We start from the raw sequence: 15,554 nt of genomic DNA on the forward strand, positions 1-15,554 counted from the left end.
AATGGTATTTCATTTCCCAAGTTGATTTATAACAATAAATAGGCAAAACTTCAAATTTAAAAAAATGGGTGTGGCACCTCGCCTTTTATGACTAAGCAATTTTCAATGTTTCGGGAGCCATAACTCGAAGAAAAATTAACAGATGGTAATGAAATTGAGTACACAAATTTTCCCTATAGCAGGAAGTATTTCCAGAAAAATGGACGAGATCGGTTAAAGACCACGCCCACTTTTATATAAAAGATTTTTAAAAGGGTCGTAGACGAAAACAATAAGCTATATCTTAGCGAAAAATAGCTTTGTGCCAATAGAATTTTACTTTCTAATTTGAATTATAACATGAAATTGGAAAATACTAAAATTTTTGAAAATGGGCGTGGCACCGCCCCTTTTATGACTAAGCAGTTTTCAATATTTCGGGAGCCATAACTCGAAGAAAAATTAACATATCGTAATGAAATTGTGTACACATATTTTCCTTATAGCAGAAAATATTTCTAGTAAAAATGGACGGGATCGGTTAAAGACCACGGCAAATTAGATAGAAAACAATTTTAGAAGGGTCGTAGACTAGAATAATAAGCTATAACTTAGCAAAAAATAGTTTTGAATCAATGATATTTCACTTATCAAGTTTTATTGTAAGAGGAAATGGGGAGAAAATTTTTTTTAAACGGGCGGTGCCACGTGTTATGTAAAAAAGTACTTTATCTGAAATGAAATGTACAATTGAAGCTCACGCTGAGTATATAATGTTCGGTTACACCCGAACTTAGACACCTTTCTGAATTGAGTGTTTCAACAGTAAGTGTAAGCCAGTGTAAGTCACAGCACTGTTAACAAAAATTGCATGGCGATTTCCGTCAACATTAGAATAACAGTGGTTGTTGATATGACAGAGATTTCTATGGCACAATAGTCATAAAAACAAAGTAGTGAGTGGTCGTGAGCGTAAGTTTCTATTAAAATTAGCTAATGTATTTCCTTTATATTGTGACGAATATTAGCATTACTTAATTGATACTCACATCACTAATCTGATACTAAGTAAATAAAGGCACAACAACGATAAAGTAAGCTGCCAAACTTGTGTACATCAAATCAATCATCATTTACTCACATACATGCAAGGCAGCAGAGAGATACTCACAAACGCATGTCATCATCAGCCGAAGTAGTACTCACATATACACACGCATATGGATACAAACTACAAATATACATGTATATAGCTGGTGACCAAACATGAAGTTCACAAAATTACTAGACCTTAGGAGAAATGGGTGAACGAGGAAACCGAGAGTATAAAAACAGTGAAGCTGAGGCATGACTAAACAGTTTTGATTAAGCACGCTATCAGTTACGAAGTGAATTTTAATTGTGAAGTACTCTCAAAGTAGTCTAATAAATCGAATTTTGAAATACACAATATTGGAGTATTTTATTCAATATTTTAGCGATACAAACGTTAGCCGAAGGTTTCAAATAAGCGGAATTTCCCTAAATTTCTTACAATATTAACAGTTATTCGTTGTTGAAATGACCAGTGAAATCTGTCATTTTTACAGAATATTGTTAACTTAAGAGCAGCAGGTTTCTTCTATTGAAATAATCAAACAAACTGGGTTTCTTGACAACAACCTCGGTGGAATTAACAATGCGATCAACTTAACTGAATGTTCGTTGTTGAAATGACCAGTGAAATCTGTAATTTTTGCAGAATATTGTTAACTTAAGAGCAACTGTTTTTCTTCTATTTAAATAACCAAACAAACTGGGTTTCTTGACAAAAACCTCGGTGGAATTAACAATGCCATCAATTTACCTGAATGTCTATTAATTCATGAACAACAATCCTGATTTCGGTGTAAACTTGCTAACCTCTATAACTTTATATCTTTCTAGCTACCCAAGCTGCTTCCAAGTCGCTTATGGAAGCCATATCAGAAACTTATGAGCCACATTGGAGTGGTTATGATGCTTTACAAGCGCAAACTGGCGCAACGGAAAGCCTTTGGCAGGATTTTGCCCATAAACTGGCGGATCAAGTTTTAATTCCATTGAATACATACACTGGACAATTTCCAGAAATGAAGGTAAGTTAAAGCAAACAGTATTTGCAATAAAAATAAATATAATATAGCTCAAATAATTTTCCCAAATACAGAAAAAAATTGATAAACGCAATCGCAAACTTATTGATTATGATGGCCAACGTCATTCGTTCCAGAGTCTACAGGCCAATGCTAATAAACGGAAGGATGATGTAAAGGTAAATTATAATTAAAAAAAAAAGTAAGGAAGGCTAAGTTCGGGTGTAACCGAACATTACATACGCAGCTGAGAGCTTTGGAGACGAAATAAGGGAAAATCACCATGTAGGAAAATGAACCTAGGGTAACCCTGGAATGTGTTTGTATGGCATGTATATCAAATGGAAGGTATTAAAGAGTATTTAAGAAGGGAGCGGACCATAGTTCTATAGGTGGACGCCTTTCGAGATATCGCCATAAAGGTGGACCAGGGTGACTCTAGAATGTGTTTGTACGATATGGGTATCAAATTAAAGGTATTAATGAGGGTTTTAAAAGGGAGTGGCCCTTAGTTGTATTTGTGAAAGCGTTTTCGAGATATAAACCAATATGTGGACCAGGGTGGCCCAGAACATCATCTGTCGGGTACCGCTAATTTATTTATATAGTATGTATTACCACGAACAGTATTCCTTTTTATTTCGCCCTGCAGAAGTTTTTCATTTTCTTTTACTTAATATGGTAGGTGTTAGAGATATACGCCGCCGATAAACGCCGCCGCCGCCGCCGATTTTGGTCGTTTTTCGCACGCCGCCGCCGAATGTCAAAAATATCGGCGTAGCGGCGCGGCGTCCGGCGCGTTACTATATTTTCTACTCGTTTAAGACTGTTTAGGCCATTTATTGTTCATGTCGAAAATTGTTCGGATATGGTCGAAAGTGGTATCAACGGATGCACATCACCGCCAGTTATAAGAAACTAATTGCGAAATTTAACTCTTTATAACTATTCAAAAGTTATTTAAAATAACAGGCGCTTTCGATATCAGCTTAGCACGGACTTTCCATCACCCAATTCACCAAGTTATTAAAACAAAATACTAAAAGAAAAGTTATGCAATAAATTTATTTGCTCACTTTGCATTTTTGAAAAAATTAGTAATGAACAATTAATTCAAATAAAATGACCCAAGGCGAACATGTTTTTAAACTGTCCTCAAGAATAAGCAAAATCAGTGATGCAAAATCCTTTAGTAGGTTCTAGGGGCATAAACACTCCTTTGAAATTATTTTTACCTCATACTTAAGTTGAGGATATATGTACTTATGAGAAGGGTTTGAACAATCACTTGGGCTTACATTCAAACATCTGTTGTTTATTTGCGAAACTATGCAATATCGTCTGAAATGTTAATTTTGATTTTCACACTTCATCCTTCAACACCCAAGTCTCCCGGTTTGACATTTCCTAAAGTTGGCGGCCCTATCCAAAACTAGTCCCTTGGAGTGAATCACATTGATTATAGCCTATCAACCAAGTTTAAATATCACCTGCACGTTACGGCTCCTTTTACAATTGTGAATACGTAGGCACATATATTTACCAGGTGAAGCTTTGTCCTTCTCAAGAACACTCAAAGTGGTGAAGCAAAATCCCAAGACAGTGGAACTAATGACCGTGTGTGATAATACCCTAACGTAGCGGACAGTCGAACTTGTCTGAAAACTGAAGCTACGCGGTCATCCATAATGAGCTCCTATATCGTAAGGCCGGAAAACAGTAGTTAACAACTTTCAACTTAAAATCCGTCGACTTTCATTCTAAATTTCATTTAACGAAGACTATTGAAATCAATGTTGTGAACACAAACGTCTGCAAACTTTGGTCTACATTTTAAAAATTTTACCCAGGGTCCTTGTAAAATTTTAATTATGTAGATGCGCCGAGGAATATACGGATTTTCACCCATGACGCAATGACATCCACTTAGACTGCTTATGATTTCGAGGGCGGCATCTTTGGCCGAATAGTCACTCCCTAACGTTTCAAATTGTAGCTCGGCAGCATATCGCGACAAAAGCATCCGTTGGAAAGTCTTTGGAGCTACACCTAGAGCTTCTAGGAAAGTGACGTCGACGAAGGTATGAGTTCGAAGTCGCAGTCCTATAGCTTCTGTACTGGCATATGGTGTGAGGCTCAGGAGGCGTGGTAGGGATTCCTACTGTTCGCAAATCGGAAATTTTAGCTCTTAAAAACAGCCGAAAAAACTAGAGGCGCCCTGTGCCACGATAGTCATGAGTATTAATAGACTATTCATAGCAACCCTAAGTCGCCTTTATGCGTGACCGCCAAGGAGCGACAAATGATTTAAAGAAATTGTGTTCGCGACGATTATTAGGAGTTAACCCTAGGTGAAACTACGCTTTGCACGAGATATACAGGCAAAAGTGTGACTATTTTATGTATATCTATTTCTTTTCAGCAGACGCAGCAGTACCAATTCCAAAGACCGGGGTTAGGTTCGAAGCCTCTCTGGAGCATGCGAACGAGGGGCAATCCCTTCGCAAGGAGCTACTCCTGAAATTTTTGAAACGGTCTGAGAGATTTTGATGCAAAAACCCCGGATCTTTCCGAAATGGCCAACACGTTGATTTTCTTAAATACATATAAACAAAACCTTTCCTAGATATAATTTTTTTAAATACAAAAATCAAGCTTTTAAAGTAAGAACACCGGCGTACGCCGGCGCGCCGCCTACGCCGCCGCCGCCGATAACGTGATCGGCGTAAACCTCTAGTAGGTGTCACACTCATATTACAAAGTTTTTTCCAAAGTTATATTTTGCGTCAAAAAACCAATCCAATCGCCATGTTTCATCCCTTTTTTTCGTATTTGGTATAGAATTATGGCATTTTTTTTCGAAATTTTCGATATCGAAAAAATGGGCGTGGTCATAGTAGGATTTCGCCCTTTTTAATACCAAGATAAAGTGAGTTAAGATAAGTACGTGAACTAAGTTTAGTAGAGATATATCGATTTTTGCTCAAGTTACCGTGTTAACGGCCAAGAGGACAGACGGTCAACTGTGTATAAAAACTGGGCGTGACTTCAACCGATTTCGCCCATTTTCACAGAAAACAGTTACCGGGATAGAATCTAAAAATTTCACAAGGATTGGTAAATTTTTGTTCGACGTATGGCATTAAAAATATTCTAGACAAATTAAATGAAAAAGGGCGGAGCCACGCCCGTTTTGAAATTTTATTAAAATTTTACTTAACATTTTTTTTTTTAAGTGCGTGTGTTCGTTATCCGATTTTGCTAATTTTTATTTAGCAGACATATAGTAATAGGAGTAACGGTCCTGCCAAATTTCATCATGATATCTTCAACGACTGCCAAATTACAGCTTACAAAACTTTCAAATTACATTCTTTTAAAAGTGGGCGGTGCCACGCCCATTGTCCAAAATTTTACCAATTTTCTCTTCTGCGTCATAAGGACAACCCACCTACCAAGTTCCATCGCTTTATCCATCTATGGTAATGAATTATCGACCTTTTTGTTGTTTCGAAATTTTCGATATCGAAAAAGTGGGCGTGGTTATAGTCCGATTTCGATCATTTTAAATACCGATCTGAAATGAGTGCCCAGGAACTTACATACCAAAGATACCTCAATATTTACTCAAGTTATTGTGTTTACGGACGGACGGACATGGCTAAATGAATTTCTTTTTTCGCCCAGATCATTTTGATATATAGAAGTCTATATCTATCTCGATTAGTTTATGCCGTTACGGGTTACCGTAAATTGATATACTCTGTAAGCTCTGCTAAGCTGAGTATAATTACGCTTTATGTTTGAACTTTTTTTAAATACATTTTTACAATTCCATTATTTCCTTACATTAAAAGCTCACCAAAGGGCGTGAACAATTGGAAGAAGCTCGCCGCACCTATGAAATACTCAATACTGAGTTGCATGATGAATTGCCCGCCTTATATGATTCGAGAATATTATTTTTGGTTACCAATTTGCAAACGTTATTTGCAACGGAACAAGTGTTTCACAGTGAATCGTCTAAGGTGAGTTTGGTTAAATGTTGTCATAAATATTTGAAACTTACATCAATTTCTTTGCTTAAGATTTATGCTGAAATGGAAGCGATTGTTGATAAATTGGCTACAGATTCTCAACGCGGATCTAATACAGTACGAAGACAAGCTGGCAAATTCTTGGAAAGTAAGTTGCTGTCTACACTTAAGTTTATTAAGGTTTTTTTACAAAAGTTTAGATTTTGAAGTAGAATGAAATTTAGTCGAAGTATGGATTACTGAGTTTTTCCGTGGTTGTAGTTTGAGTACATTATTATTTTCGAAGCAAAGTAATAGAGCGATTTTATAGTACTTGGGCAAAGCAATTCCATTTTGAAGTTATTGATACGTAAGCAAAAAAAAAATAATTTTGCCGTTTGTCGAAGTTAGCCTCCAAAACATATGTAGATATTGTCGTTCGGAATTGGGCGCATCCTAATATACTACTTCGCGCCTTGGATATAAATTCGAAACAATAAAGGATTTCGTCTATTTGTGATACAGCGTTAACAGCGAAAAACGTTGTCAGCTTATAAATCAAACGAAGAATAACTCTTGTCAACCACTGCTTCTTTCGGCTGAGTAGCCAATTGAAAAGTAACGTCCCGTCGACAAACAAAAATACCGCACCTCAAGTCGCTCATCATACCTGACCTGATGTATGGCTTAGGATCATGGAGGGTGTCGAGAGAAGATGCGATGGCTCTTGGGGCCAAAGAGACAAGGCTCTTAGAGTACCCAGCGGGTTAGTAGGCTTAAAATATACCCGCGGCAGCTATGCCTGTCGTAAGAGGCGCATAAAATACCGAAATGATTCAATGTGTTTTGTAGCGCAACCCTTTCAAGAGGCGCAAGTTAGAGCTTCTCCAACCCAATTGTCAACCTCATCTACCCGTGGCGAATCTTGTGTCTTTAACAGCCGAGACTCTGGCCACCGCAAGTTCCTCATGAATCTAGGGGTGGAAGGGCGGTATGGTTCAATGTGGTCATATTAAATCGTTCTCGAGATGGTCGCGCTTGTACCTTTATGGTGCTTGTTACCGTAAAGTTCCCGATCTATACCCAGCAAAGGATCATCAACATCGATAACACTCCCCAAAGGTTTTCACTACAACAAACAACAACATCATGGCTCTTGGAGTTTCCGAGAGAATAGTTCTCCGGAAGATATATGACCTTGTCCGTGATGCCAACGGCGACTAGTGAAGTATGTTTAGAGATAGTGCAGTGAATAAATATCCAAAGGCTTCGCTGGCAAGGTAATGTTATGCGAATAGACGAAGACGCTCATTCGGCACCGCAGTTTGGAAGCAGAGGAAGACACCTTCACTGAGTTTGAAGAGGCAGGTGGAGGAAGACTTGGCCTGCTTTGGCGCCCTCAATTGGCGTCAGTTATCGTGAAACAGGGAGCAGCTTTCTGTTACCAGTCACGAAGGGCCAAAATCGCTTAGGCGGTTGAAAGCCTATTAAGCTAGTGTTAATTCGACACTTGCATTCTTTTGCTTTTTGATGCGCTGAATCTGAAACCGGTCCAAACCTCGAAGAAACGAAAAAACAAAATTACTGGCGATCGAGCGTTTTTTGTTTTTTAGATTATAACCGCACCGCCACCCACCACACCGATTGTGATCGTGGATTTGGACTCAGCGCATTAAAATACACGACAGCATTTGTATAGCTGTGTAGTTTTTAAATTTTTTCGAAGATCTACGTCAAAATGCGTCAAAAGCCTTACGTATAAAATCTGTTACAGAAGTAAGCGTTAAAAGAAAAAAAATCGCAGTTAAATTGTTAATTCTTTTAATTGTTTTTTTGAACACAATAAGCAAAAAATATTTGAAAGAGTCTAACTCGAAAACTAATGTCTGCGTTTGGATGGCTAACTTCGAAAAACCTGATTTGGTCCAATACCCAAAAGTGTAATGAGTCAATTTCTAAAATTAGCCACAGCTTTAAAACTATTTTTCTAGTTTTTAAAATAATGTCAAATTAATAGTTTTTATCTACTGTTGTGAACTACTACACTAAGGTTTACAAAAATGGTTGAACTTCGAAAAAAAATTGTTCGGCATACTACAGACATTTTTACTCCACACCATTTCCAGTCAATAAGCATCACTTGAAAATAGTATTAGGCAATTGTAAATTAGAAAGCGTCCAATGTAAATGCGAAAACGTCAGTTGAAAATGAGAATAGACAGTTGGTAATGCGAAAACCTCACTTCGATATGAGAAGAGTCATTTGTAAATGAGGGAGCGCCATATGAAAATGGGAAAGCGTATATTGTATTTGAGAATAGTTAGTTGCAGATGTAAATACGAAATCGTTGTATGGAAATGAGAATAGTCATTTGTAATTGCGAAAGCATGATATGGAAATAAGAATAATCAAAGGTAAATGAGAAAACGTCAGATATAAATGTGAAAGCGTTATATTGAAATGAGAATATTCAAGTGTAAATGAGGAAACATAAACTAAATGTGCAACAGCGTGATTTGTAATGAAGAGAGAGACCCGTACATTCATTTATTCGGTGCGATATTAGTGTCTGGAGCGTCGTCGACGACCGACAGAGGGATCAGTTTAGGATGAGCACATTCGCTGCTTGAGTAAAGTCTGTTGTTCACCGATTGGAGGAGCAGGCGAACGATTTGAACAACTTTTGATGTACGAAAACGGGACATGCCATTCGAAAATCGAGCCTGTGTTGCTTAAATTGGCTCAACGGAACTGCTGCATTTAGCACTGTGCTCATTATTTCCATGTAAAATAGGAGACGCTTGCTATCCATTTTTGAGAGCAACTTGGAATAAACATCGGAACCCGACGACAATTTAACGTGATGGAAAAAACTTTGCTGGATCTGAACTTGAAATTTTGCTTTCGATTTTGAAGGAACTTCGCGATAACTCAGAGATCTGAAACATTGAACGAAACTTTGGGCTTTATTGCGTTGTAATATTTAGGAAAAAGAATTTTCTAGATCGGACAGGGATTGAGATATTTGGAGATAATTAGACACAAAATGTGGAAACTTGTCCTTAGAGCTAGATTCTTAAAACTAAGAACTTGCTTCAGAACGCCATGAAAATGCAACATAAAGCAAAAAAGTTTTCGCTAGGTGATACTGGGGCCGTATAAACTCAAAAAAATTGTTCGAACTTGGAAAATTTGTTTTCAAGTTTTAAAGAAATTCTCGATAACTGAACTTTGAACAATCGATTTTTATGTAACTAATCGTTGCACTAGAAACAAGAAACCTTTCACATAGTTTAGGTCACCCTGAACAATGCAACAAAAGGCGAAAATTAAAAGAAGATACAAAATTTTTCAATAACTTTCTTTATATAAATAAACCAGAAGAAACGAAAAATGTCTGCTAAGCAGAGACATAATCTTGTTGAGCTTTGATATTTACATTTAAACATAACCACTGTAAAAATCTCTATGAGGAAATAAAATTGGAGCGCACATTGCCGGACTTAGGTAAAGATTATATCGAAAGTCTATTTATTGCACTCCTCCACCTTCATATTTTTGTTCCTCATAAAAAATTTTATAGAGGTAATTTTTAAATTTGAATATCAAAGCTCAACAAGATTATGTCTTTTGTTAAGGAGACATTTGGTTAAGGAGACATTTGATTCGGGTCAATTTATATTTCGCATTTTCATTTGATGCTTTTCCCTTACAAGTGACTGGTCTCATTTACAGCTGGAAATGGTGTGGAGCAACAGGAATATCTGTGATTTTTGTAAAGAAAATACCGCATCTAGGCTTTAGCAGTGTAAAGATCCCCCAGCGTGTTAGTGGGTTTAGAATATATGTACCTGCGGCAGGCATGCCTGTCGTCAGAGGGGACTTAAAATACCGAATTGACTCAAGAGATTGTGTAGCGCAACCCTTTCAAGGGGCAGCGAGCGCAATTTATAGATTCTCAAACCCAATTGTCAACTAAGCCGAGGCTCTGGCAACCCCAAGTTCCTCATGGAGCTAGGGGGTGGGAGGGCGGTATGACCTAGAAGCTTTCATGTGGTCATACAAAATCGTCCCCGAGATGGTCGGGCGAGTATCTTTATGGTGCTTGTTACCACAACGTACCATATCTGCATCCGGCAAAGGACCATCAACATCGATAATACTCCCCTGAACCTTCGGGGAGTGTCCTTATCGCTACAACAACAATAACAACAGTGGTGGAATCATTGTATTTAATTTATTTGTATAGCTAATCCACTTGTTCTTTGTATCCCCACTCAATTTTACTTAATATCCCGCTATACTTGCAGGCCCTGCCTTTACCGCTTCCAGTCCCACCACAACAACAACGGCACCATTCAAGCAAATGAACAATACAAACAGCACTAATAATAGTAACTATCAAAATCAATTTACAACAAACGGTACCAGTAATGCTAATAGTCGTAAGTATTTTAGTACATACATTTTTGTACATACAACATGGTATAAATGACTTTGTAGGTTAGAAACAAATTCTATCTGGTTTTTATTTTTTAATTTCAAATAAAATTTTGTTATGCATTTTTGGTGTTACGCTTTTGTTTGTAGATTAATACATAAAAGCGAATATGCAAGTGTGTGAAAATTTTATGAAAGGATGAAAATAATGCTGTGCGTAATATGGCTTTAGGTTGTTTATTTAATATTTTTTTTTTTATTTTCTTATTATACTCAGCGTGCTTTGCATACAGAGTATATTAACTTTGATTGGATAACGGTTGGTTGTACAGGTATAAGGAATCGAGATAGATATAGACTTCCATATATCAAAATCATCAGTATCGAAAAAAATTTGATGGAGCCATGTCCGTCCGTCCGTCCGTTAACACGATAACTTGAGTAAATTTTGAGGTATCTTGATGAAATTTGGTATGTAGGTTCCTGGGCACTCATCGCAGATCGCTATTTAACTTTTTCGATATCGAAAATTTCGAAGAACCGCAAAAGTGCGATAATTCATTACCAAAGATGGATAAAGCGATGAAAATTGGTAGGTGGGTTGACCTTATGACGCAGAATAGAAAATTAGTAAAGTTTTGGACAGTGGGCGTGGAACCGCCCATTTTTAAAAGAATGTAATTTAAAAGTTTTGCAAGCTGTAATTTGGTAGTCGTTGAAGATATCATGACTCCTATTACTATATGTGTGCTAAATAAAAATTAGCAAAATCGGATGAAGAACACGCCCGGTTTTTAAAAAAGAATTGTTTAAAATTCAAATTTTAACAAAAAATTGAATAGCTTTACAGTATATAAGTAAATTATGTCAACATTCAACTCCAGTATGATATGGTGCAACAAAATACAAAAATAAAAGAAATTTTCAAAATGGGCGTGGCTCCGCCCTTTTTAGTTTAATATGTTTAGTCGAACAAAAATTTACCAATCCTTGTGAAATTTGGTAGGGGCATAGATTCTAGGACGGTTACTGTTTTCTGTGAAAATGGGCGAAATCGGTTGAAGCCACACCCAGTTTTTATACACAGTCAACCGTCTGTCCTTCCGCTCGGCCGTTAACACGATAACTTGAGCAAAAACCGATATATCTTTACTAAACTTAGTCCACGTACTTATCTGAACTCACTTTATCTTGGTATAAAAAAGGGCCGAAATCCGACTATAACCACGCCCACTTTTTCGATATCGAAAATTACGAAAAATGAAAAAAATTCCATAATTCTATACCAAATACGAAAAAAGGGATGGAACATGGTAATTGGATTGGTTTATTGACGCAAAATATAACTTTAGAAAATACTTTGTAAAATGGGTGTGACACCTACCATATTAAGTAGAAGAAAATGAAAAAGTTCTGCAGGGCGAAATTAAAAGCCCTTAGAATCTTGGCAGGAATACTGTTCGAGGTATTACATATATAAATAAATTAGTGGTACCCGACAGGTGATGGTCTGTGTCACCCTGGTCCACATTTTGGTCGATATCTCGAAAACGCCTTCACATATACAACTAAGGGCCACTCTCTTTTAAAACCCTCATTAATACCTTTAATTTAATACCCATATCGTACAAACACATTATAGAGTCATCCTTTATGGCGATATCTCGAAAAGGCGTCCACCTATAGAACTAAGGCCCACTCCCTATTAAAAAACATACTAAGACCTTTCATTTGATTCCCATATCGTACAGACACATTCTAGAGTCACCCCTGGTCCTCCTTTATGGCGATATCTCGAAAAGGCGTCCACCCTTAGAACTAAGGCCCACTCCCTATTAAAATACTCATTAACACCTTTCATTTGATTCCCATATCGTGCAAACACATTCTAGAGTCACCCCTGGTCCACCTTTATGGCGATATCTCGAAATGGCGTCCACCTATAGAACTATGGGCCACTCCCTGTTAAAATGCTCTTTAATACCTTCCATTTCATACCCATCTCATACAAACACATTCCAGGGTTACCCTAGGTTCATTTTCCTACATGGTGATTTTTCCCTATTTTGTCTCCAAAGCTCTCAGCTGAGTATGTAATGTTCGGTTACACCCGAACTTAGCCTCCTTACTTGTTTTTCATTAATTTTCATTTAGATGTATAAATACGAATGTGTTTGGGACTTTTTTTCTGTATTACTATATTATTTTGTAAATCTTTTTCTTTAGTTGGTAGCTAAATACCATTCGAGTACTAAAAATATAAATTTAAAAAAAATATTTTGCCTTGTTGACGTTTCCTAGACTTTTCAACTAAGAAAATTATCTTAAAGCTATAAATTTTGGTCGAATTGTGTTTAGCGTTATTTTTATTTTTTAAATAATTTCTCATGTTTTCCAATGTTATTTATGAATGGGTAATGTGTTTTATTTCGCATAAGATGAGACTGTTAATTTTTAAGGCAAACCAAATTTATTTTCTTAATTAATAAGTTAAATTTCTATAAGTAGTGAACGAACAATGCTGAAACGCACAATTTCGATTTCGACAAAACGAACATTTTCTAATTTGTTATTATTTATAAGCGACTCTTTGAAACCAACATTTTTTTACCCAGCTGTACTTGTACACACTTGATTGGATAACGTTTGGTTGTACAGGTATAAAGGAATCCAGTTAGATATAGACTTCCATATATCAAAATCATCAGTATCGAAAAAAATTTGATGGAGCCATGTCCGTCGATCTGTTCGTTAACACGATAACTTAAGTAAATATTGAGATATCTTCACCAAATTTAGTACACGAGCTTATCTGGACCCAGAATAGATTGGTATTCAAAATGAGCGAAATCGGATGATAACCACGCCCACTTTTTATATATATAACATTTTGGAAAACACAAAAAACCTGATTATTTAGTAAATAATACCCCTAGAATGTTAAAATTTGACGTGTGGACTGATATTGAGACTTAATAAAAATAAAAAAAAAAAATTTTTAAATGGGCGTGGCACCGCCCACCTGTGATAAATGCAATTTTAGAAATATTATTAATCATAAATCAAAAATCGTTAAGCCTATCGTAACGAAATTGGGCAGAGAGGTTGCCTTTACTATAAGGAATGGTTTGAAGAAAAATTAACGAAATCGGTTAAGGACCACGCCCACTTTTATATGAAAGATTTTTAAAATGGTCCTGGACGTATAAAAAAAGCTATATCTATGGGAAAAAGAGCTTTATATCAATGTTATTTCATTTCCCAAGTGGATTTATAACAAACATCAAATAGGAAAAACTTCAAATTTAAAAAAATGGGCGTGGCACCGCCCCTTTTATGACTAAGCAATTTTCTATGTTTCGGGAGCCATAACTCGAAGAAAAATTAGTTCAGAATAGAACCATATTGATAGAACAGCTGATTGCTGTTGATATTTGATAAGAGACATTTATATTGGTTCCGCAAGATGCGTAAGATGCGCACGGCTCCGGCTCGTGTATATGTATTATTGCGCAGCCTTGTAACACTATTTAACACACAAAACAAGCAACAACAGAATTTCAAGTGTACAGCTGGGTATGTAATTTTCGGCTTCACCCGAACTTAGACTTCCTTACTTGTTATCAATGAAATGAATGAAACATCTCTTACTCTCATCAGACAGAATCAGTCTCCCATACACTGAGAGAAAAAAGCTAATAACCATCTTTGTTCTATAGCTTGATGTTATACATTAACCTCTGTTGAGCTGTTTAGCCGAGAAATATAGTTGCCTTATATAGGTTGGATAAGGCTGGGGCTATATAGTTTACTCCCTGCTGCAATACACAGTGATTTGAATGTTACGAAAGTAGATAAAGATATGTTGATAGACTTTGTTGGGCAAGCCTGCATTTCTATGTGCTGTTCTATAAAGTCACGAAAGTGAGTTTTAAATAAGAGCTTTCATTACTCTACCGGCTGCTTAGTTTAGCTCCCATCTGTGTTTTTCAGAGTGCTAATTAGATTTCTAAGTAGATTGGTGGCCACCGTGGTGTGATGGTAGCGTGCTCCGCCTACCACACCGTATGCCCTGTGTTCACACCCCGTGCAAAGCACCATCAAAATTTTAGAAATAAGGTTTTTCAATTAGAAGAAAATTTTTCTAAGCAGGGTCGCCCCTCGGCAGTGTCCGGCAAGCGCTCCGAGTGTATTTCTGCCATGAAAAGCTCTCAGTGAAAACTCATCTGCCTTGCAGATGCCGTTCGGAGTCGGCATAAAACATGTAGGTCCCATCCGGCAAATTTGTAGGGAAAATCAAGAGGAGCACGACGCAAATTGGAAGAGAAGCTCTGCCTTAGATCTCTTCGGAGGTTATCGCGCCTTACATTTATTTTGTATTTAATTAGATTTCTGCGATCTCTGGAGAAGGCATTTTGGATTCGTACAGTTGTTGGAAGACCATTAATCCTTTCACAATGTTTAGCCCTCTTTGATCTCCCAGATTCTTTCATTTTAAACTACTTACTCTGGCAACGCTGTATATAAGGCATCATTTGGCTAAGGATTAAAGCGCTGGTATTTAACACCGTTATTAGAGAGGGTACCCTATCGCCCGAAAGCTATAAGGCCCGGTTTTTTAGTGCGATTTTAAACCCTCACTCTTGGCCATTTTAAGATTAACAGGTTAAGATTGAGATTAACTTTAACAACAGCTTTAATTTGGACTGAAAAATTTAGCCTAAGTATAAGAAACGGCTAAGTTAAATTCGATACAAATTTAACTATAGTTTAAATTTGCACTGAAAAATCGGGCCTAAGAGTATTAATTGTGTTATTTCGAAACATTTAATTCAACATTAAACCATCTTTTTCCTCTTCTATATATGTATGTATATTACGATGGGTCGATTTGTATGGACGAAAGTTAACCGGTATCGCGCCATCGATTTTTCGATAGGATTTGGGCTCAGGAAAAAAAGTTCCACTACGCATACCCAAAAAAAAAAATATTCGAGCCTGCGA

General features: G+C 36.8%; 1 protein-coding gene across 6 annotated transcripts in view; it reads left to right on the plus strand.

The window, feature by feature from the left end:
• Positions 1–15,554, plus strand: part of Amph (amphiphysin) — a 283,794-nt gene that overhangs the window by 241,104 nt on the left and 27,136 nt on the right. For all 6 annotated transcript variants that reach the window (XM_067774497.1, XM_067774496.1, XM_067774501.1 and 3 more), the window contains exons 4-8: positions 1,906–2,096; positions 2,168–2,272; positions 5,951–6,121; positions 6,182–6,278; positions 10,421–10,555. In XM_067774497.1, coding sequence (XP_067630598.1) covers positions 1,906–2,096; positions 2,168–2,272; positions 5,951–6,121; positions 6,182–6,278; positions 10,421–10,555 — 699 coding nt within the window. The remainder of the gene's footprint in view (positions 1–1,905; positions 2,097–2,167; positions 2,273–5,950; positions 6,122–6,181; positions 6,279–10,420; positions 10,556–15,554) is intronic.

Source organism: Eurosta solidaginis, chromosome 3, assembly GCF_040869045.1.
Source record: "Eurosta solidaginis isolate ZX-2024a chromosome 3, ASM4086904v1, whole genome shotgun sequence".
Taxonomy (NCBI): domain Eukaryota; kingdom Metazoa; phylum Arthropoda; class Insecta; order Diptera; family Tephritidae; genus Eurosta; species Eurosta solidaginis.